At 44.4% G+C, this 23,576-nt stretch overlaps 1 protein-coding gene and 1 pseudogene across 1 annotated transcript in view; one reads left to right on the top strand and one right to left on the bottom strand.

The window, feature by feature from the left end:
• Positions 1-12,151: 12,151 nt before the first annotated feature.
• Positions 12,152-13,187, bottom strand: LOC116890032 (annotated as a pseudogene).
• Positions 13,188-17,352: 4,165 nt separating this feature from the next.
• The window catches only part of Xpot (exportin for tRNA), a 39,962-nt gene continuing 33,738 nt past the window's right edge, over positions 17,353-23,576 (top strand). The window contains exons 1-2 of the mRNA XM_032913152.1: positions 17,353-17,679; positions 20,840-20,973. Of these exons, the coding sequence (XP_032769043.1) occupies positions 20,914-20,973 (60 nt within the window). The 5' untranslated portion in view covers positions 17,353-17,679; positions 20,840-20,913. The remainder of the gene's footprint in view (positions 17,680-20,839; positions 20,974-23,576) is intronic.

Here is a 23,576-nt window from a genome sequence, read left to right as displayed (position 1 = left end):
TCCGAAAAAAAGAAAAAAATAAAAAATAAAAAAAATAAACCTTAAGATGAATCAGGAGACAAAGGTACTGATGACCTCACAGAGAAGGCAGTGTCTTGGTTTCCGGGTACTCCATGGTCTACTCCGTTGCCAGGGAAACAGCAAAATTCAGATGGCAGGGATGGGATTAACTGCAAAGGAAAAATTACTGTATTTGGAGCCCGGAGGATTGGATTAGTGATAAATCCACTATCTGTTCACTATCTGTGAGATTTATAGGGGGAAAAACTGCTTACCCTTTCTGAGCCTAAGTCTCATCATATGTAAAAAGCAACTATCGAATGCCTGCCAATGAGAGCAGGAGTGAGGGCTAGAGAGTACCCTCCCTGCCAAAGAGAGCAGGAGTGAGGGCCAGAGAGTAGTATAGATATTGAAGTGTTCTTGTTCCTCTGTTTTCCCAGTCTCTCCAGAGGTAGCTAACACATATACACCCGAGATAAGTACTTGCTCCTTATCTTCTAAGCCTACCAAACTCTAGAAACTTTTAGCACAATAGATTCTGAGTGATAAAGCATTTGATAACCATTTCTACCAAGAGAACAGAGTGTGCCTTTTGTGGAGCCAACTCAAAAGTCAGGTCACTGACTTCCATCAGAATGGAGTGGTGAGTCTGAGTCCAGGGTTAGTAGACTGAACTAATATGGAAGAATAATAATTCTGAGCATACGGCTCTGAAAGCAGCTGAACCGGGTTCCCATGCTAGCCCTCCAACTCAGTAGTAAATGACCTTGGAAGTGTTAAGGCCTAGGTAACTGTTACTTGGAAACTTTCTCATGCCCAGATCAATTATATATTCTGTTATGTTCTGTGCCCCTGGGAACCAATCACGATAGAAGTCAGTAGAACTGCTGTTGTTATCCACAATAAGCTTAGACCACAATCAACCGCCCAGCAGCACTTCCTGAACCTGCATATAGGCTTTTATGGTATTTGCTTTTATAAGCCTCCCTCTGGGATGGACCCCAACATAAGAGAGACAGCTGCATCAATATAAGAAATTATTTGGAATAATACTTCCATTTTGAGTAGTAGCCAAGTAAAGTTTAAGTTCCCAAGATCTCTGAGGGAACTGACACCCTACCTGGCAGAAAGAGACATGCACATGGGCAGCTGACATCCTGGTTGGCAAGTTAAGACATGAATGTTAGATAAGTAGAGTCCCTTGCCACAGTTGAATACCCCAACCAATGAGATCAGGGTAAATGTACAACAAAGACATGTTCCTAAGGAAGTCCCCCCATTCCTAAATCCTGATTGGTTGAGTAACAGCACAGATGTTTGTAGATCTCAGGCTTTAAAAGCCCTGTAGGAACTTAACTGGTCACAGTTCAGTCCGGAATCTGGACTGTGGCCCCAGTCGAGGTCCTGGGGCACTTCCTCAGTAAACTCTCTGACTGAGATTGGTATTTGTGTGGTTTGTGAGGTGATTCCTAGACCCCCAACATTCAATACCTCAGTTCCCCTGTCTGTGAATGAGAACAAAACTCCAATACCAAAGCGGCATTATGATCAGCAGTGCTTGAAATGAATTTAGAGACAGGATTGAGGCTGTAATTTAGTGGTAAAGGATTTGACAGCATGAGCGACACTCTGGATTTGATTCAAAAGAAGTACAAGATCAAGAAATGAAAGGCATGATAGCATATACCTATAACCATTATAACTGCCTATACCTGGTAGGCAGAGGCAGGGGGATTGCTACAAACTCAAGACCAGTTTGGCTACAGAAAGAGACCATCTTGGGCTGGAGAGATGGCTCAGTGGTTAAGAGCACTGATTGCTCTTGCCAAGGTCCTGAGTTCAATTCCCAGGAACCACGTGGTGGCTTACAACCATCTGTAATGAGATCTAATGCTCCCTTCTGGTGTGTCTGAAGACACTGACAGTGTACTCATATATAATAAAGTCTTTAAGAAGAGAGAGAGACCATCTCAAGAAAACACAACAAACAAAGGCAAAAGATCAGGTGCCATCCAGGTGTGGTGCCCCATGCTTTCTCAATGCTTAAGACAGTGGCAGGCAGATTTCTGTGAGTTCAAGGCTGGCCTGGTCTATATACTACATGCTGAGTTCTAGGACACACAGAGTTACATCAAAAGACCCTATCTCTAAAACAAGCGCACACACACACACACACACACACACACACACACACACACACACACACAGAGAGAGAGAGAAAAAAAAAAAAAAAAAACAAAAAACAAACAAAAAAAAACCAAGTACCTAACAGTAAATACTATTTGAAGGCTAGAGGAATGGCTTAGCAGTTAAGAGCACTTGTTACAAAACCAGAGTTCAGAGACCAGCCAGACCTGTAGCTCTTGGCTTCAAGGGACCATGTCCTCTGGTGTTTGAGCACACACGTGCAGGCTCAGGCACCACACACAGGCATGGCACAAGTGAATGAAATCTTGAGTAGAGTAACTTCCGCAGCCACATGATAATGTCCTGCCAGCATCCCTACTTACAAAGTATCAAGTTAAAGTTGCTCCTGAAATACTGAGCTAAGCTTTTCAGCTTCAGACCAAAGATCGGAGTCTAATACAAAAGACACCACACACAATAAAGAACAGCATTTTAGAAATCGCTTATTTGAGTCCTTTTATTTGTGTGGCTGGGAGTCCAACCTCACACAGACCAGTCAGGGGCGCTTCCTCTAGGCTATATCATCTGCAAGAACAGCGTTTTGTTTTTATTTTCATGTTCAGAAGTAAAAGTGTCAAACCCGAGGTGACTTTCACGCAGTCTAGGGATCTCTAAGTTGCTTGACTTTCCTTTGTTTTTCTTATTAGTTTTTGATAGGCCTCATTTATTCGGATTAAAACTAAACACAGTAAATATGTACACTTGAAATCTGTGGTAGGTGGGTAAAACGTGACATATGGTACTGGAGAGAGAGCACAGCACCCACATGGTCACTCACAAGGGTAACTGCAGCTCTGGGGAAGTCCAATGTGCCCTTCAGACCTCCGTGGGCACTGTACATGAATGGTGTACTTACACACATGCAGACAAAAGACACATACCCATAGAATTTTAAAAATAATAAACAAAAGCCTGACTGCTTTAAGAAGCTCTTAATTATTCTATTTAGCATTAATGGATTACAGTTCATTTTAATATCTATAGCAGTTAGCAATCAGATAACATACCGAAGAGAAGTCTACAAAACCTAAGGAAATATGCAAATGCTATCAATTAAAAACATTTTCTGGATATATACAGAGCAAGGGACCTCGGGACACTCAGCCTCGGGAACTTCCCATTAAATCCCTCCCCACAGGACTCAGGGAACCCTGCAGAAGTGGAGGCAGAGAAACTGTAAGAGCCCGAGGGGATGGAAGACACCAAGGAGACAGGGCCTCTGGACACAACAGGACTGATGTGTTTATGAATTCAGAGACGGATGCAGCATACCCAGGGCCGGCTTGGGTCTGCACCAGATAGGGTCCTAGAGCTGAAGGGAGCCGTGGGCACACGCCCATCTCTAACCTGGAAGCTCTCTCCACCACTGATAACCACTTGCAAAGTTTTCTCCATGGGAGTCTCACTGGGGGACAAACACCCTTCAGGGTAGGACCATGCCCAGCAGTAGATTTTCAACAGAAAATTAATTCAACACCTTCAGGAGTTCCTTGTCTCAAAATGTTGAATCAGAGAGTTTTTTTAACCTTGCATATACATCCTTTGTATATACATTATGGCTTCCAAGTTTTGCGCTTTTATGGGATTCCTATGTGTGCAAACATGTATGTCTCCTCTGTATGTGCTTCTTAAGCTTTTTCTTTAGGTCTTTTTCTTCTGTTTGTCTTATTCCAACTTTTTTTTTTTTGCTTTACCTCACTGTGTCTTATTTCATTGATACTCCTTAGAGGACTGAAAGGGCATGGATCTAGATGGAAAGGGAGGTGGGGTAGAACCAGGAGAGGTGAGGGGGAACCCTAATCAGTATATACTTCGTGGGGGTTGGGGATTTAGCTCAGTGGTAGAGCAATTGCCTAGCAAGCGCAAAGGCCCTGGGTTCGGTCCTCAGCTCCAAGGGGGAGGGGGGAATAAGAAAAAAAAATCTACTTTCAATAAAAGGGGGAGACATATAAATGGATTTAAAAAACAAAAACAAATTAAAAAAAAAAAACCTTCTCTGGGGCCAAGGAGCTGGTTTAGAGGGTAGAGTGCTTCCGTGCAAACATGAGGAACTGAGTCTGAACGTCCAACAGTGTGTTTAAAAAGTCACTGCTGGGCTACAAGGCAGCTCGGTGGCTCAGAGCCTTGCCACAGCTCTGGAGGGTTGGAGTTCAGTTCCTACCACCCACAGGGCAGCTCTCAGACACTGAAACGTTCCAGAGGATCCAAAGCCTGAGGGTACCAGGCATGCACCGGCCCACAGATATACAACAGGCAAACAGCCATACACATAAAATAGTAAAAATTAATTCTTTTTAAAGATCTACATATAGCTTTTAATGAATGAGCCAGGCCTGAAACCCTGAAATTTAGGAGGAGAAGAAAGTGGATCAAGAGGGCTGGTTGGCCAGTCAGTTCAGAAAGATCTTTTCTTGTGACACTACTTATGATGGAGAATGAGAGAGGAGACACCTGACATCCCCTCATCCCCACCTTTGGGCACACAGAGGTATGCACCCCACGTCCTATTATTTTCAATAAATGGGCCCTATACGCATCAAACACACAGATTTCTTTTCACTGAGTAATTTGTCAATCCTTTATTATTCTGGTCCAAGACTTCCATCCTAAATTAGAATATGTAATAAAAAGGAAGGGGATGGAGAGACGGCTCAACAATTTAGAGCACTTATTCTCGCAGAGGACTTGGGCTCAACTTGCAGCATCCACATGGTAAGTGTCTTAGGGTTCCCACTGCTCTGCAGAGACACCCATGACCAAGGCAACTCTTATAAAGGACAATATTTAATTGGGGCTGCCTTACAGGTTAAGAGGTTCAATCCATTGTCATCAAGATGGGAGGATGGCAGCTTCCAGGCAGGCATGGCCCAAGAGCAGAGAGCTCTACATACTGATGTGACTACGGCCAGGAAAAAACTGACTCTTCCTCCACTGGGTGGAACTTCAGAACCCACCCCCACAGTGACACATTTCCTCTCACAGGGCCACACCCACTCAGACAAGGCCACACCCTCAGACAAGGCCACGCCCTATAGGACAAGCATATTCAAACCACTACAGTAACTCACGAATATTCTAAGTCCAGTTCCACCCATTTTTGACACCCATGTACCCAGGCACTTACATGATATATATATTTTTTTTAAATAAATTTTTGAAACTTAGAAAAGTGTAATAAAAAATGTAAGCCAGCGGGTTGGGGATTTAGCTCAGTGGTAGAGCGCTTGCCTAGCACGCGCAAGGCCCTGGGTTCGGTCCCCAGCTCCGAAAAAAAGAAAAGAAAAAGAAAAAAATGTAAGCCAGCATACCTAATCTACTTTCCAAGCTTTTCTTTCCCAAGGGTCTTGAACTCCTCATCTTTCTACATCTACTCTCAGAGTGCTGAAGTTACAGGAATGTGCCATGACACATGGTTTAGTTATTAGTTATAGCTTTATACCATAGTTATAGCTTTATATCATGGTGGGATCAAACCTAACTAAGGCTTGGCACGTGCTAGACAAGAATTCTACCAACTCACCACATCCTCCCAAGAAGCCTACTGTGAATGAACTTCTCCTCACCATGGCATTAGACTTAACGAATGTTGATATGAAAGAATGAGACCCAGAATTCAGTGGCTAGAAGCATACAACTATGTTATTTTTAGTTCAATTCAATATGTTTTTTGCAAATGTTTACTGAAAAGGTATTATAAGTAAACAGAATCTGAATACTACTTTCATCCCTTAGGAACTAGCTACTGCTGCTGGAGAGGGTGGAATATACCCATTATCTCCCTTGATAGAGTTGAGATAAAGTTAAGAGGATGTGGAGCTAACAGCCTCAGTCACTCAGGAATCTTTAGGCCAGTGTAGGCTACCAGAGATCCGGTCTCAAGAAACAAAAATAGCTTTTTTTTTTTTTTAAAGTTCTGAGTGTGGTGGGGTGGTGGGGTGCTCCCTTAGTCCTGGCTCTGGGGAGGCAGAGGCAGGAAGATCTCTGAGTTCAGGCCAGGAGGGGCTACCCTGTCTCAAAATAAAACAACAAAAGTCCTGGTTAACACACTAATACATAAAGCAACCACACAGATTTAATACAAAGTAAAATCATGAAAGTATGCTAATGAGGAAAGATGTTAAAAAGCAACATATGACAAAGGAATGATTAAGATAGTCTGGAAAGCTTCAAGATGGAGTCAATTCAGTCAGTGCTCAAAGAGGGAGTGCAGCAGCCCCTCCCCTATTTTGAGACAGGATGGCACTATGTAGACCACATGCTCACAGAACTCACAGAGATGGGCCCGCCTCTTCCTCCTGGATACTGGCATTAACGTGAGGTCAAAAGTTATTGCTAATTCTGCCTTTCTTTTATCTTGTCCTTTGTAGTCACTCTTAAAAACTTTTATTATGAAACATACAAAGTTCAGAATTTTCTTATATCCTAAAAATTTAGAAGAAAACAAAAAAAAAAATCACCCCAAATTTTAGCACCTAAAGATAACCATTTCACATAACAGATGTAATTCTTTCTTTCTTCCTTCCTTCCTTTCTTCCTTCCTTCCTTTCTTCCTTCCTTTCTTCCTTCCTTTCTCCCTCTCTCTCTCTCTCTCTCTCTTTTTTTTTTTTTTTCGGAGCTGGGGACCGAACTCAGGGCCTTTCGCTTGCTAGGCAAGCGCTCTACCACTGAGCTAAATCCCCAATCTCTCTCTCCCTCTCTCCCTCTCTCCCTCCCTCTCTCCCCCTCTCTCTCTCTCTCTTCTTTTTTTTCTTTCTTTTTGAAGTCCAAGAGAAGCTCTGAGGGTCTAATATATGTGGGCATACTACCTGCACACAAGAAATAGAGGAAGTGTGTAGTAGAAAAGTTATCAATACAGAATGGATGACTCTTCATTCCAGCACTTGAGAGGAAGGCAGATCTCTGAGTTGGAGGACAGCATGGTCTACAGAGCAAGTTCTAAGACAGTCAGGGCCACACAAAGAAACTGTTTGGGGACTGGGGAGCAACAGGAGCCAAAGCTTAGCATGGTGCTCTTAGCACTGAGAATGCAGAATCAGGAGAATCCAGACTTCAAAGTCATCCCTTACCAGATAGCAAGTTAGAGGCCAGCTTAGCTACATAAAATTGTCTTAGCTAAATAGAAGATGGGCTGGAGGGGTAGCTCAGTGGTTAAGGACATTTGACGCTCTTCCAGAGGACCTGGGTTTGATTCTCAGCACCTACGTAGGGGCTCACAGCCATCTGTAACTCCAGGAGAGCTAATGTCCTCTTCTGGCCTCCATGGGCATGTATGTGATGCACATACACATGCACGCAGACAAAACATCCACATACATTAAATTTTTTTTTAAAAAATCAAAATTTAAATTTTAAAAAGAGGAGGAGGGGAACCACTATGCAAAAATACAGAACTGTGCTATTGAGTGTGAAGAAAAATAACCATAAGGGGAAGGAGAGATGGTGTGTGGATAAAAACATCTATCTCCAAGCCTGATGGCCAGAGTGTAGCCCCTGGAATCTACGGAGCAGAAGGAGAGAACCAGCTCCTGGATCTCTGACCTCCATATATGGCCACCCTCCCTACGGGTGGCCATATGCACAAGAGTGAATAAAATGTATAATATAAAAGTTAGCAACGATAGGAAGAATGACTGTAATGGCCCTGTGATGTGTTGGGACATTCACAGGGAGAAACAGCTAACAGTCAGCCATTACATGAAGATATAGTTTTTCTTGAAGTTCTGGGGTCTGCAAATACAAGATTAAGGTATTATCAGATCTGGTGTCTGCAGAGGGACTCTTTTTGGTAAGCAGAATTGTTTTTTCTTTCTTTTTCTTTTTTCCTTTCCTTTTTTTCAGGCAGGGTTTCTCCTTGTAGCTCCTGATGTCTTAGAACTCGCTCTGTAGACCAGGCTGGCCTTGAAGATCTGAGATCTGTTCCTGAGCACTGGGACTAAAGGCTAACACCACCACCGCCTGGCCAATTTGTTTTCTTACAAACTCCAGTGGTAGAAGGAAATGGATCTTTCTGTTATGTATATTAGGGGTGTTCCATCCACCCTTATGATCTAATTACCTTCTCAAAGTCCCACCTCCGAATACCATCATGGTGAAATTTGGGAGGAGCAGATCTTATACTGTGGGTGCAGAATACTTAGAACTAGCCTACAGCACTGGTGTCCTGCATAGTGACTGATGCCTGTAATCCCAGAATTTGGGAAACAGAATGGGGATAGGGTCGTGATGGGCTCAGGGTCAGCGAAGGCTACACAGAGAGTTCTAGAACAGCCTGTCCTACCAGGTGAGGTGTTGTCACAAAACAAAACAACCCAAAAGTATGGAACCGACTGTAGGAGTTAGCCTAGCATCAAGTACTGAAGTCATGGGAAACTACTGAAGGGGCTTGAATCTACAAAAGAAAATCAAATGAGCTCAGGGTAGCATTGAAGACAGGAATAAGAGAGTAGTTAGGAGTGTGGCTGAAGAAAACAGAGTGGAGAAGTCGAAGAAGGAAGAGGAAAAGGATTATGGTGCCAGAAATAAAGAGTGAAGAGAATCCCAAGGGCAAGAGAAACTGCCAAAAGAGCAGTTGAAAGAAATGTCTACATTAAGAAATCTGGCCACTGAGCTGGTGTGCTGGCTAATCTCGGGCGTCAACCTGGACTATTGTGGAATCGACTAAAACCTAAGAAGCCTGTGAAGGATTGTCTTGACTGCATCATTTGAGGATGGGAAGACCCACCCAAAATCCAGGCCACACTTATTTGGTGCCAGCCCACGTAAAAGGACATGGAAGAGGGAAGGTTTTGCTTTTTGCCCAGTCGACCTCTCTCTTGTTAGGAAGTTAAATTTATCCTGTTGCTGAGATATTCCTTCTCTGTATTAGAACCTACTTCTTTGCTATTCCTATGCAGGCTGAAGACCAGCAGCTTTTAAGGCATTCCCAGGGACTCAGGCACCAGATTGGGACTGCTGGGACATCCAGCTCCTGGATTCTTGGCCTTTATGTTAGAGATAGCCATCATTGGACGACCTGGACCACAGCCGATAAGTCACTCTAATAAATCCCCCTTTACACACACACACACACACACACACACACACACACACACATTCATTCATTGATCCATGATTGATATAGATATAGATATAGATATAGATATAGATTCACTGATCCATGGTTGATACATACATATATATCCATATATACATACATATACATATTTATTCACTGATTCATAATATTTAATATATATTCACCCTATCACTTTTCTTCCTTTAGAGAGCCCTGACTAACCCAACTGGATACTGGTAGGCATTTCAGTAGCGTGACAGCTGAGAAGACATCACACAGAGGCTGAGGAACAATATGGTTACCAGAGACAAGATTCTTCAGAGAGTCCAGATTATTAATTTCCAGCTTCCCTTCTGAGCCACGAGTTTAGAGTCAGCATCTTCCTCTGTGACTGTAAGGCGATGGAGATGCTAGTTCTTGCGTTTTCCCTACAGTGAACACATAGGAAAAGACAGTGAAGGTGTACCATTCGCCATATTCTTGCCAGCACTCCGGCGACTGAAAGAAAGGGGAGGCAGAGGGCGGAGCCCGGTGGTTCCATGGAATCCCAGCTGAGACAGGAGGGGCTAGGCAAGGGTACCTAGCAGAGCTTGCTTCTATAAACAAAAGGAGTGGGAAGGTGTGCAACAAAACAACAACAATGGGGGCTGGAGAGATGGCTCAGCGGTTAAGAGCACTGACTGCTCTTCCAGAGGTCCTGAGTTCAAATCCCAGCAACCACATGGTGGCTCACAACCATCTGTAATGAGATCTGATGCCCTCTTCTGGTGTGTCTCAAGACAGCTACAGTGTACTTAAAAATAATAAATAAATCTAAAAAAAAAACAAACAACAACAACAAAGTAAACACTTAAAAATCAGTGTTGTAAAAAAAAGGCTTCTGAGCATATTCATAGAAAGAACTGAGTTCATAGCACAGTTCTGTAATATCACCTTCCATGGACCTGCATGAGAGCTGTCTTAGTCAGGGTTTCTATTCCTGCACAAACATCATGACCAAGAAGCAAGTTGGGGAGGAAAGGGTTTATTCAGCTTACACTTCCACACTGCTGTTCATCACCAAAGGAAGTCAGGACAGGAACTCAAGCAGGAGCTGATGCAGAGGCCATGGAGGGATGTTACTTACTGGCTTGCTCTCCCTGGCTTGCTCAGCTTGCTCTCTTATAGAACCCAAGACTACCAGCCCAGGGATGGCACCACCCACCATGGGCTGGGTCCTCCCATTCTCGATCACTAGTTGAGAAAATGCCTTACAGCTGGGTCTCATGAAGACATTTCCACAATGGAGGCTCCTTTTTCTGTGATAACTCCAGCTTGTGTCAAGTTGACACACAGAACCAGCCAGTACAAGAGCAGAGGCCTGTCAGCACTCCTGAGAGTAGGTTAGTGTCACGAAGCATGTATCTGTTACTTGACATCTCTGAACTCCAAATTCTTCTTCTATAAAATGGAAGAGGGCTAGAGAGATGTCCTTGTGAACTTACTGCTCTTCCGGAGGAACCTTGTCGGGTGGCTCCCGATTGCCTGTGACTTCAGCGCCGAGAGACCCCGCGCCTTCTTTTGGCCTCTTTGAGCACCTGCATACACATGGCATATAATACAGACATACGAATAGAAACGAAATAAAACATAAAAAAAAAACCGAGGTTAATGACAGAACCTATCTCCACACAGTGCTACGAGGACTCGCGTGTAAACACTCAGAACTACATCTACCGTGTAACACATGCTCAAACATGTCGACAAGATATGACGTCACTGCCACGTGCCTTCTGCTAAAAGGATAAGCATTTGTCATCGTCGTGTTACTGACTGAGACGAGAAAGTGTGTGTCCCCTCATGTGCAGGACAGCTAGGACATAGGACAGTCATGTTAATATCCCTCTCAGGTCTTCTCTTGTCAGAGTCCATACGACACTTCCTTATTTACTCTGAAATAATGAGCTTACAGAACCAGAAGAGAATTCGTAAAGCCCGTTTGAACTGTAGGAAAGGGCCAATGTCACTAAATAAATAAACCGTAGGCAAGCGGCAGGTAAGTGCTGTGTGATGTTTAATGAGAATCTCACAAATGAAAAAGGCGAGCAGATGTAGCAATAATAATTGAGGAAGAGGCGGTGAAATATGCTGAACGAACATGCACACTGCAGAACCTCTTAAACCAGGGTTAGTAATGGCTACGTCTTACAGTAAAGGTTAAAATTCATGCGATGACGCATTCAAGCTGGACCAAGTGGCCAGTGTATGCTAGGCTAAAGATACAATTTAATCGTGTGTGTGTGTGTGTGTGTGTGTGTATGTGTGTGTGTGTGTGTGTGTGTGTGTGTGTGTGTGTGTGTTTCTGTGTCTGTGTGTGTGTGTGCATGAAAGTGCAAGTGTGTATCATGTGTGTGGATGCATGCAGAGGCTAGAGGGGGTTTTTTGTTTCTGTTTTTGTTTTTAAATCTTCTAACAAATCTTTGTTCACACATTCATCAAAGCATTTTAAAAGTGCGAAAGCATGACAGATAAAAAATGTATGTGCTTATTTGGAAGACATCTATTGGGCTGGAGAGATGGCTCAACGGTTTAGAGCACTGACTGCTCTTCCAGAGTTCCTGAATTCAATTCCCAGCAACCACGTGGTGGCTCACAACCATATGTCATGGAATCCGATGCCCTCTTCTGGTGTGTCTGAAGACAGCTACTTATTGTTTACATAAATAAACAAATAAATCTTTGGAAGACGTCTACTGCATTTATTCTCTAAAAGAAAAAGCAGGCCTGTGGGGTCACGTTACTGAACATTTTAAACATAGTGACAGATTATCTTCTAAACCTCAAGGGATTCTGATGGTGCAAACTGTAAGGACTTTCTGCTCCTACTAACCAAGCCAGACACCAGCGAGCAGAGAAACCACAGCGGTCACTTCATTTCTTTCTGTTGCTTCCACTTGCCAGCATAGTTGTGACTCGCATAAATACATTTAATGTACCCATGTCGATCATCAACATCAGATTGATGGGATCATACTTTTGAATGCCATACATGGGTGCTAGTTCTGCGTGTTTGATTACTTTCCGAGTACAGAAGGAACATGCTGAAAAGAGCTAATTCACCATACATTGCCACTGGGTACAGAGGTAGGGGAAGAAACATAGACCCCAGTGAAGATGCAAAGACAAGACCCAGGCCCACTCACAAAGGTGTTTCCATATCCAGAAACGTCTCAATAGATGCACACATGGCTGCAGTAGAGAGGCCTCCCACAATACCAGTGGTATATTATTGGGCTCTCAGGAGAAGAGGGCCCCTTAAGATTGTCAGAGGAGAAGCCATGACTGCACCCATCACACCAGAATGCAGCATCCAAGCCAGATGCTTTGGGCCTGGCCTCTGCTCACATGATATTGCCTGGACTAGCATTCCAGCTCCAGTCATGGCTGCAAAGCTTGCACCAATTGTCACCCAAGAGCCTGTCATCATGAAATTCATGAAAGCAAGTGTTCTGGCTACTACTGCCAAGGCAGACAAAGCTGTTAAACCAATGCTTCCTGCTAAGTCCATGTAAGTAGAATGAATTCTATCCTTTACATACTGAGGCCAAAGTGCAGCCTTTTCCATAGCTCCAATCTCATTAGAGATTCCCAAGCCATAGTAGCACAGTGCTCCAAGACCAATGCCTGCTCCTCCAGCAACAAACCACCGTCCTGGAGATCTGATCAATTTTAAAGAGTTTGGTTTTTTTCCCCCATTGATGGTTCCAAGGCTGCCTCTTTCAGTTCTTGGGCAGTTTTCCCATGGTGAATCCTAATTCTTGTCTTGATAGCATATTCCCTGCTGGGTGTTAATTGGTTCTTTGTGAAGGGATTCTTCCCAAGTGGAGAGGCCTTGGTGATGAAAGTGGGCTGAAAAACTATCCCTGGAAGGTAGTGTACGGAGACACACAAGCCTTGCAGCTAACATGGTGGGCGACACACCAATTTACTAAGCAGATCTGAAATACTCAGCTCTTGTCACCTCTACCACGGAGCTCTCTTCCGGGGCACCCAAACTGGGAGCTTGTGACCTCCCTCTGCCTGCTCCTCTGTATGACTCACTGCCTAGGCTAGAGGTTTTTATCCTCTGGAGCGTAAGTCACAAGTAGTTGCAAGTCACCTGATGTGGATGCTGGGTATTGATGAGGTCTGGGAATCGCCACACAAACCACTCAGGCACCCATCTCAGTCAAACTGGGCTGGTTATTGAACACACAGCCCAGGACTGATCAATAAGGGATAGAATCTAGATCTGGAAACTAAACTGTGACCTGAGCCAGAATCCTACAGAGCTTTTAAACCTGAGATCCACAAACATCTGTGCTAAGTTATTCTACCAATCAAGATTTAGGGACAGGGGACTTCCTTAGGAACATGTCTTTGTAGTACACTTATCCTGTCCTCATTGGATGGGTCATTTAATTGTGGGGTGGAGTGAGACTTGACATGTCTAGCATTTACGTGCCAACTTGCCAACCAGGATTTCATGCTTCTTTTTGCCAAGTAGGATGTCAATTCCCAGTGAGGTCTTGGGTCCAAGCATATTGTGGCTAGCTATACAAAGCAGTTCTAACTGACCTCTAGCCTGAACATAAGAGAATTTTAGGTTAATTCGGGCACAAAGAATTTTCTAGTAACAATGAGAAAGTTTCCTTGTAACATTAGTAACAGCATAAAATGATTGGCTATACAGGCAACGGTTACCCAGGCCTTAACAGGAATCAGACTCAGGACCTCTGGAAGAGTAACTCTTAGCTGCAGATCTATCTCTCCAGCTCTGCAGCCTGACGTTGCAAACAATTAAACAATTATACCAGGTTAAAGGCTATACATGAAATGCTGTGTCTTGAATATGGTCAGCGGCTGTACAGGAATGTCCTCTTAGTTAAACAATGGCCATCTTGGGGAGTTCAACTGTGCCTACTTGCGAAAGATCACAGAGGGTAAAACCAGGAGATTCTCCTTGGAGTGTTCAGCCAGCCCTTACCACCTAAGGTACACACTTCTGTCTAAATGGTACCTGACCTAGGGGAGGGGCTAGAGTATGTAGGTGGGGCAAGGCTGTGGGGGGAGGAGTCGTTTCATCTATGTGGCTAAGAGAAACTTGTCGAAGGATATTTGATCACACTGTAGCCCCCGAGATTGTGTTATTTACTGGGAAAACCTATTTTTGGTTGTGGTGTGGCTCAGCCTCAGCCCACATCTTTAACCAGGAGCTTTCTGCTTGAATATTGTAAACAGGATTACATAAAGTCAACCATCGGTCAAGAGGTGGAGCAAGCAGCCAGGTGATAGGAAGGGAAGATAGGATTATTAAGGAAAAACCATAGAGAGTAAGAGAGAGTCAGAGATGGATAGAGAGACGAACAGGAAGTAGAAGGGAGGGACATTCAGTTTGAAGGAGGTTTTTGTTTTTTGGTTTTTTGGTTTTTTTTTTTTTTTTTTTTTGAGACAGAATAAGGGAGGGGATTCTTAGTGGAAAATCGGCTGAAGAGGAAGGTTAGCTGGTACTTTCTCTGCATCTCTGAACTAGCAGGATCTCACCCTCGCATCTGGCTCCCTAGTCTTCATTGGTAAAATTGAATGACTGAGACTTTGTTAGGAAACAACAGAAGCCATCATCCCCGGTGGATAAAGACTTTCCAGAGCAGCTTTCTTTTAGGGAGAGGAGCACCAGAGCAGCTTTCTTTTAGGGAGAGGAGCACCCACATTCAGTAAATAACCTCTCACTCATGCTCTGTAAGTAAGCCCAATAAACTCATGGGTTCCCCACACTGAATTTTGGTGGTCTAAATGGGCTAGTTCTTAGGACCTCAGGAAGAGGGGTGACTTTAAGATTCCCCAGGGAAGGAGTTTTAGTAACATAATTAAGAAATTGTAGCTGCTAAGTGGTAACATGGTAACATCAACTTTTATACTACTTCTTCCATTCCCTCCTCCCTCCCTCCGCCCCCAAGTTTTGTTAGGTTTTTCTGTGGTCCAAGGCATTGATGCTAGGGTGGTGACCGCAAGGCAAGCACACTCAGTGATAACTGAGCTATATCCCTAGACCTCTTCGTTCACTTTTAAAGATAGGGTATAGCTATTTTTCACTGGCTAGCCTTGATGATCCTCCTGCCTCAGCTTCCCGAGCAGCTTGGATCACGGGTTTGTAGAACAGGTCTGGCTTATTCTTAGTGGGAGCTAGAGGAAAGGCTCTCACTGCATTCAACCTTCATCAGCATGTACTGAATAACATATCAAGTCTGAAATGTTGAGCTAGGCGCAGTGGCACAAGCCTTTAATCTCTTGGGAGGGAGACAGAGGTAGTGGGATCTTTGTGAGTTTAAGGCTAGCCTGGTATATATAGTAAGTTCCAGAACAGCCAGAGTTACATTGTAGAACACTATCTCTAAGAAACAAAACAAAATCTCTATGTTGGATGCACTCACTGTATCGTCTTCCTTCGTTTTGGGGGGAATTTGCATGATACCACTACACCAGCGTTTCCTTCAGTTTTGGACTGGGTACTCTTTTAAGCCACAAGGTATTATAACATTCTAACCTGGGAATAAACTCTTTATGCTCAGGAACTAAACAATTCAGTGATTCCCCGGAAACTAACCAGATTCACAAAACCATCCCCTCCCCCATGCTATACACTCTTAGACAATCAGAACTGCCTGGGAGCTCTCCCAGCTTGCTGTCTTCCCATTGTACAGTACACACCAGGTGATCTGTCACTTATATTGAGGTAGGCATCGGTGAGGCAGCTGTATTTCTGCTCCTGTAAATAACCCCAGTGAAAACCATTGGTTCACCAAGCTTGACTTTTGTGATATCCTCACTTTGGTCTGCCATCAATACTGTATCTGGATACCTATCTCCAGTGAACAGATGTTTGTTCATGTATCCCCAGAAATGGTGCCACACAAGATATATCTAACATGTATATTAACATTAATCCATAAAATAGTCTGACCTGGTGGCAACCTTGAACCCTAGCACTCTGGCATTGAGGCAAGAGAACAGGTAAGGCCAGGCTACCCAGAGCTACTCAGTGAGCCCCTGCCTCTAAATAAAATTAGCCAAACCTTACCCTCTGAGGCTGGTACTGTCCAGTAAACTGGTACGAGTAAACTGAGATGGACTTAAAGTAACATACATGATGCCAACAATAACAGGGTAGCAGGCTTTGGATTTAGATGAAGCGAAAGTAAGCACGGTACTTCCTAGGAACGTTTCATTTTCCCTCTCCTCCTCCTCCTCCCCCTCCTTCCTTTTCTTTATTCTTTTGAGACCGGGTTTCTCTCTGTAGTCCTTGGCACTTGCTCTGTAGTCCTAGCTGGCCTCTAACTCAGAGATCCACCTGCCTCTGCCTCCTCAGTGTTCGTTCGGATTAAGGGTAATTTGGCAGCCACCATCACCCGGAATGCTTTCGGTTTTCTCTTTCTTCCTTCCTCCCTTTCTTTCTTTCCTTCATCTCTTTCTCTCTTTCTTGTAGGCAGATTTAGTAATATTTAAATTGGGCATGATGGTTCACGCCTGTAATTCCAGGATTTGTGGGGTTTAGGCCAGCCTGGGAAACTTTAAGAAATAAGTGATCAGCCTGGGCTATGGAGTGTGATCTTGTCTCAAAAGCAAAACAAGAAAATAAAAAAAAAACAAAACAGTGGACTTTTAAGAACTGTCAGATCTTAAGCTTCTGGAATCTTGACAGGTGGAACCGCTGGAAAGAAATTCAGCAACTGACTCAACACGTGGTTTGAACCACATCCACTCTTCCAGTTTCAGGATCTCGGCACTACACGCCCTCTGCCACCTGACCAGGCCCTTCTGCAGGACGTGGAGAGTAACTAACTCACGCAGTCAAAGTAGGGCGCAACGTGGCCGGTCTTTTATAAGCTTAGAGGACTTCAGTAACCTGTAGCTAGGAGGGCGGGATGCGCTCTCCCAGCATGCACCACAGGCTGGTCGGCCACGCCCTACTGAGAGCTCCAGGGAGCACGTGTGCGGTCCTCCGCTCGGAAGCGTCCTATGCGCATTGCACGCTGGGAATTGTAGTCCCCGGGGCCCAGCCTGCGGGCGGCCGTCTACACTCTTCTTCCATGAGGCTGGGGCTGGCGCCGGTCCTCGCGGCACGACGCGGGGGGCGTGCCTCGCGCTGACTCAGCGGCGGCGTTAGCGGGCCCCTGCGCAGTTTTCCTTCCAGGGCCGCCGACTCCGCCCGCCGGCTTGCCAACCTGCCCGCCCCGCTCCGCGCCACGCAGGAGAAGGCGCCCGGGGAACGCCGAGCGCCGAGAGGAGCGCGGCCCGGGCCGGCTCCGGCGCTAGCGCTGCGGCCGTAGTGGAGGACTACAGCGACAAGGACGAGGGCCGCTCTCCGTGCTCCCTGCGTACGGCGCCGCTCCTTGCGGCTGGCCGACCCCTCGGGAGTGCAGGCGAGGAAGAGATATTGGAGTGATGGTGACTGGAGGCGGAGGGCGGCGGGCCGGGGACCCTACGTGGCCGGGCGAGCCGGACTTGGGGTTGGGGACGATCGGTGGCGGCCGCGTCCCTAGTGCGTGGCTGCCGGTTGCCGGGTGTTTCATCACCCGAGTGGCCACGAGGCTTCGCCCAGGAAGGGATCCGGGCAAAGGATAGGGGGCGAGGCCGGCCTAGGAGGCTGCCCCACCAACCCATTTGTGATAGTTTTAGAGTGCGTCCCACCAGTTTGAACTGTAGGTCCCTCAAAGTTGATTCGCTCCCCACCCCGGGACAAATAGGAGAGAAAGTGTTATTTCTGCGTAGTAATTTGCCAGCAGGGACAGGCTTTTCCCCTCTTTGCTTCTTTACAGTCTTGCAGCAGTGGAGAAGCTTGATGTTTCCCTGTAACCTGAAAAACGAGTACTTTTTGGAAGCCTTAATTAGTTGTTACTGGGGGGAAGTTACGTTGTATTAAAGCGACTTGTCAACTTGATGTTAAAAGGCTGGAAAGATTAAGTCGATCTCAAACAGTTTTAAGTAGGTGTGGAGGAATTTTCCACATTGTTTGATTCTTCTTGACTCAATGGCCGAGGAAAAAATTAAGGCTTCCTATTTTACGTGTATTTCTCGCCCCCACCCCCACCACATCCACCTTTGCAGGTGGTATAAAATGTTTACCATATTGTAACAATGTTTAAGCCTGCAAGGCTCTGTAGGTCAGACTACTAAGCGTCCGTTCCCAGTCTTTATTAGGAAGTTGTTACCTTTTAACCCTGTGTTTTATTCACAGATTGGCTACCATCTCATTTTATATTGGTCTAATGTGTTGTTGTTGTTTTTTTTTTCTCGGAATGTGGAGAGGGCGAAGGTTTGTGAGAGATTCCTTCTCTATGGATAACTGTAACAAGTTTGCTGAGGATGTTCTGTTGTTGAGCATGTGCTCAGCCGGGCCTCCTATTTTTTTTTTTTTTTCTCTTGTCAAGATTAGTGTGAAATGACAAAAAAAAAAACTTAAGCAGTTTCTTCCCCCAAAGCAATGGATAATTTAAAGGAACTCTAGAGGATTTCTCAATCAGGGTTTACAGACGTCCTTACACCGACTTTTCTTTGAGCATTTATAGGAGGAATAATACTTAACTTTTCCTGGTGGGACCAATTTGCTTTCCCATCTGTTCAGAATACCATTCTAGGGTAAGAGTGTTTCAAGTAAGGCATCCTGCATGCCAACATCTGAATTTATAACTTGTTGGAGGCATGCTTTGCACACATTGTAGTGTTTAGGACTTTGCCCCTTTTCCTGCTGACAGGATGGAATGCATCCTTTTTTTTTTTTTCCTTCGTAGCTTCAATTTTTGTTTTGTTTTTGAGACAGAATCTCATTGTAGCTCTGGCTAGCTAGAACATCCAGATGTAGATAACCAGGCTGGCTTTGAAGTCCCAGATCCCCCTGCCTCTACCTCCCAAGTAATGGGATTAAAAGATGTGCGCTATTTTGAGCGACTGAGTGGTTTTCTTAGTGTGTGTGGGGGTGTGGGGGTGTGGGGGGTGTGGTTGGTTGGTTGGCTGGCTGGTTTTTCCAGACAGAGTTTCTCTGGGTAGCCCTGGCTGTTCTGGAACTCTATAGACGAGGCTGACCTAGAGCTCAGAGATCCTCCTGCTTCTGCCTTCTCAGCACTGGCATTAAAGGTGTGAACCAACATTGCCTGACTGGCTTTTGTTTTTTATTGATAGAATTGGAATATAAATCTAGGACTTAAAGAAATTACATATATTTATCTTGTATTTGTACAGGTATGTGAGAGAAGGTGCAAGCGCTTGTGTGCATATATGAATGTGCGCATGTGCTGTGTACATGAGCAATTCTTTTCTTCCCCCATATGGATCTAGGGAATCAAGAGTTTTTGCCTCTGAGCCATCTCATTAGTCCAAACCCAGAGCACTAAAAACCCAAAACCTGTGTTTTTAATTTTTTGGAACATAGTGATGCATGCATATTTCACAATGTTTTTTTGTTGTTGTTGTTAATTTTTTTTTTTTTTTTTTTTTTTTTGAGAAACCAAACTGTCGCATGGTAGAATGTGGAAGGGGTTATCTAATCCTGTTTTGGTAGGATCAGATAACAGAGGGTCAGAACTGTTCTGCTGCGTGAGGTGATGCGGAAGTTGAATATTGAAGGCCTTGCAGGGTTTGTCCTCAAAGCTGAAAAGAGTGGTGTGTGCACGGATGAGAGTAGGGTGTACTTGACAGCTGCCATGTAATGTGGCGGGTGTTGCTGGCCTCCCTGAGGAGCATGCAGAATGGTCAGGGGTTGTGCAGAAGTGTTTGTGTCTTAATGCTGTCAGCAGTAGGGACTTAGATTGCCTTGCTGTGGTTTGCAAGGTTGCTGTGAGTGACCAGAGAAGGGGCTTAGCTTAGATCCTGATTTTTTATTTTTTTTTATTCCAAAAAGATCAAGGAAAATAGAAAAGTATAGAGATCTGCAACCTAGCCCTGGCTTCACCACTGCTGAAAGTCTGCACAGGACATTCATCTCTTGGTCTCTTTAGGTTCTCTGTGGCTCTGCTAATTTAAAAATTGATAAATAAAAAAGTTGTATAGCTTTATAATAGGAATATAAGGATATATCTGTATGTGTTTATGTGTGCTCGTACATACATGCAGGCAGAAGGCAGGAAGTCCATATTAGGCATCTTCCTCTGCTGATTTTCACTATATAACTTATTTTTTGACAATTTCATACATGTATATAATACATGCTATTTACTCTCCTACCTCTCATATTTGTCAAAACTCCCCGACCCTCCTTATTTTTTAGACAGGGTCTTACTGAACTTGGAGCTTACTGGTTTGGCTAGAGTAGCTGACCAGAGAGCTTTGGGGATCTGACTGTTGTTTCCATCCCCAACACTTCATGCATGTTTCCAGAGTCCTTTCTGTACTTGACTGGTGAACTCCACAGGACAGTGCAGCCGGAAAGCTTTTTTTGCTTAGAGTTTGTGAAATCACGCTGCTGTGCGCTCTTGTTCTTATGAGGGCTAGGCTGCTAGCCTAAGGTGGGCTTTAACTCTTCAGGAGCTGTGTGTTTTCAGCCACTTCTCATGTTCCAGATAATCATCTTTTGTTTCCCGTGTGCAGATGATTGTGGATCCTTCTGTGGGATTAGAAGCCACGTCTGTTGCGATCAGAAAACTCCAGGAATAGCGGCAGAGATGGACGAGCAGGCTCTTTTGGGGTTAAATCCGAATGCCGATTCAGACTTTAGACAAAGGGTAAGTCAGTTAATGTAATTATTTTTAAAAGCACACAGCCACAAACATATGTTAGAGGACTTAGCAAACACATCATAGGATAGAGGTATAGTTCGAGTAAAGAGTAATAGGATCAGACAGATTTGAGGCATGTTCTGAATATTGAAACATCAAGTGTTGTGGTTGGTTTTTTTTTAATTGGCTGAGATAGCGACCTAAAATCTGACCTGTTAAGGTAGGTCTTTGTGCAACATGGGACATTGCTAATTGTTGCAACTTTGTAACACAGTTACAAAGGCAGAGAACTTTGTAGTCACCAGTGCATGATTTACTTTGTCCTTACTTACCTTGGACTATAAATTGCTTAACTCTGAAGTTGGTGACAGCTAGCCTCCTTGTTATTTAGTCTTTGCAGACTGGACATAAGCAGTTTTGATATGTCACACCTTAAGTTATATGAAACGATTTCGTGACAAGAAATCCATTAGGAGATGCTGGTATATTTGGCTAAATGTAAACAATTAAACCCAATGTAGTGTATAAGTCTAATAAGTGCTGTAGCTGAAAAAATAAAAGAACAACAAGCCTTTAATTAATTTTTAAAGACGTGAGTGTTCTGAAGTTTAGGATCAAAGGAAGCAGGGGTGTTTCTTCCTACTCCCGGTAGCATAGGAGAGTACTTGTTAGAAGTGAGGCAGAGTTAGCAATCTCACTAAGTTTTTACAGCCGTATTTGTTTGGCTTTTCCGTGCTTTAAAAAAGCAAAACTCCCCAAGCAGTTTCTGATACGAAAGAACTAACCCTCCGAATACATACAGCAAATAATAGGAATCTAGGTGTCAGCGCCTAGTCAGAACATCAGAAACCCTAGCAATCAAAACCAGGTAGTAGTGACACACACTTTTAATCCCAGCGTTTGGGAGGCAGAGGCAGGCCTCTTGAGTTTGAGGCCAGCCTGATCTACAAAGTGAGTTCCAGGACAGCCAACACTACACAGAGACCCTGTCTCAAGAAACAAAAACAAAAGACCCCTAGAAGCCCAGGCTTTTTGTGTATAAATGGTTTTCTTTTCGTAGGGATTTAAGCCACCCGTGTTCAGAGAAGCTGAAGCATTAAGTTGCGACCTCAGTCTGCTTTGGTGCTGCATGCTGATTCCAATGAAAAGTTTATATGTGTCAGGTGATAGGGGGTTTTTGTTTTTATAGTACTGGGAATTGAACAGAGGCAGGTTCAATCCCAGGGATTTTTTTCCAGCCTACCTTGCAAACACAGTTGAGTTTGTTTCAGGCATAGTCTTGCTGTGTTGCCTAGACTATGGCCTGGTGCTCTGTATTCTGTTCAGGCTCACCTTGAGCTCTCAGCAATCCCCCTGCTTCAGCTTCCAGACTGCTGGGAATACAGTATTCTACCATAACTGGACTTCCTTCTCCTAGGAAGTTGTTTTAAGAATGACTGTGCCCCTGGCGTGTGACTTTATGGAGGCTGACTTCATGGAGAAGAGACTCTCCTCCCCCTTTGATGTGGGTTCTGGGATCAATCTCAAGTCATTCATGAAGTGCTTTGTACCTGCTGAGCCATCTCTCCAGCCCCTTCATTTGCTTTCATTACTGTTTGTTGGACCTGTTGGAGGGGGGGTGTGTGTGTGGCTTTTTTTCCCATGTATTTATTTGTTGGGGAAGGAGCATTGTGAACCCACCTTGTGTATGCACGGTCAGAGGACAGCCTGCAGAAGTGTTTCTCCTCTGCCAGGTGGGTGCTAGGAATCAGGAGTTTTAACCCAGAACCATCTCCATAGCTCTGTTGTATTCGTTTTGTTTTTTGAGACAGTCTCACGTATCCCAGGCTAGCATTGAATCAGCCCTTACAATTGAGGATGGCGTGGCCATTTAGATTTTCCTGCCTCATCCTCCCAAGTTCTGGCATTACAGGCATGCTCCGCCATATCCACCATAAACTTCCTCTTTGGTAATTTTGTTGTTTGTTTGAGACAGAATCTGACACCTTAGCCCAGGCTGGCCTCTAGCTTTGGGCAGCTTGAGTCAGCTTGAGTCAGCTGTAGGCTTGACTCACCGGCCCTGATTCTTACCACTATTTTTTTTTTTTTTTTTTTTTTTTTTTGGTTTTTTTTTCGGAGCTGGGGACCAACTCAGGGCCTTGCGCTTCCCCTACCACTGAGCTAAATCCCCAGCCCCACCACTATTTTTTTTTAATGCATTCTGTTTTAATCCTGTTAGTTTTAGAGTTCCAGTATTCCATGTTAGAAATGAACGAGTTAGTATATCCAGGTGTGTGCTGTGGTGGGGGTGGGCCCACTAGGGCCGTGGTGCTTGGATGAAGTCTGTTCTTTCTTTTCCCTCCTAAGCCATCTTACCAGCTCTGTCCAACAGATTTTTTTTAAATGCACCTTGGTGTTCTTTTCCAGAAAAGATCACTGATATATTAGTGGTTTTAATACAGTAATTTTTTTTCAATAAGAATGGGTTCTGTGATGGGAATATTTTAGGCCTTTGGTTTCATCCGATTTTGTGTTACGCCAACGTGAGTAGCAGAATCAATGACGATGAAGAGGAAAGAATGTTGACAATGAATGAAGGTTTTGATGGTCCTGATGCTACAAGCGCAGGA

Source organism: Rattus rattus, chromosome 1 (genome assembly GCF_011064425.1).
Source record: "Rattus rattus isolate New Zealand chromosome 1, Rrattus_CSIRO_v1, whole genome shotgun sequence".
NCBI lineage: Eukaryota > Metazoa > Chordata > Mammalia > Rodentia > Muridae > Rattus > Rattus rattus.
This window is presented reverse-complemented; position numbering and strand designations above follow the sequence as displayed.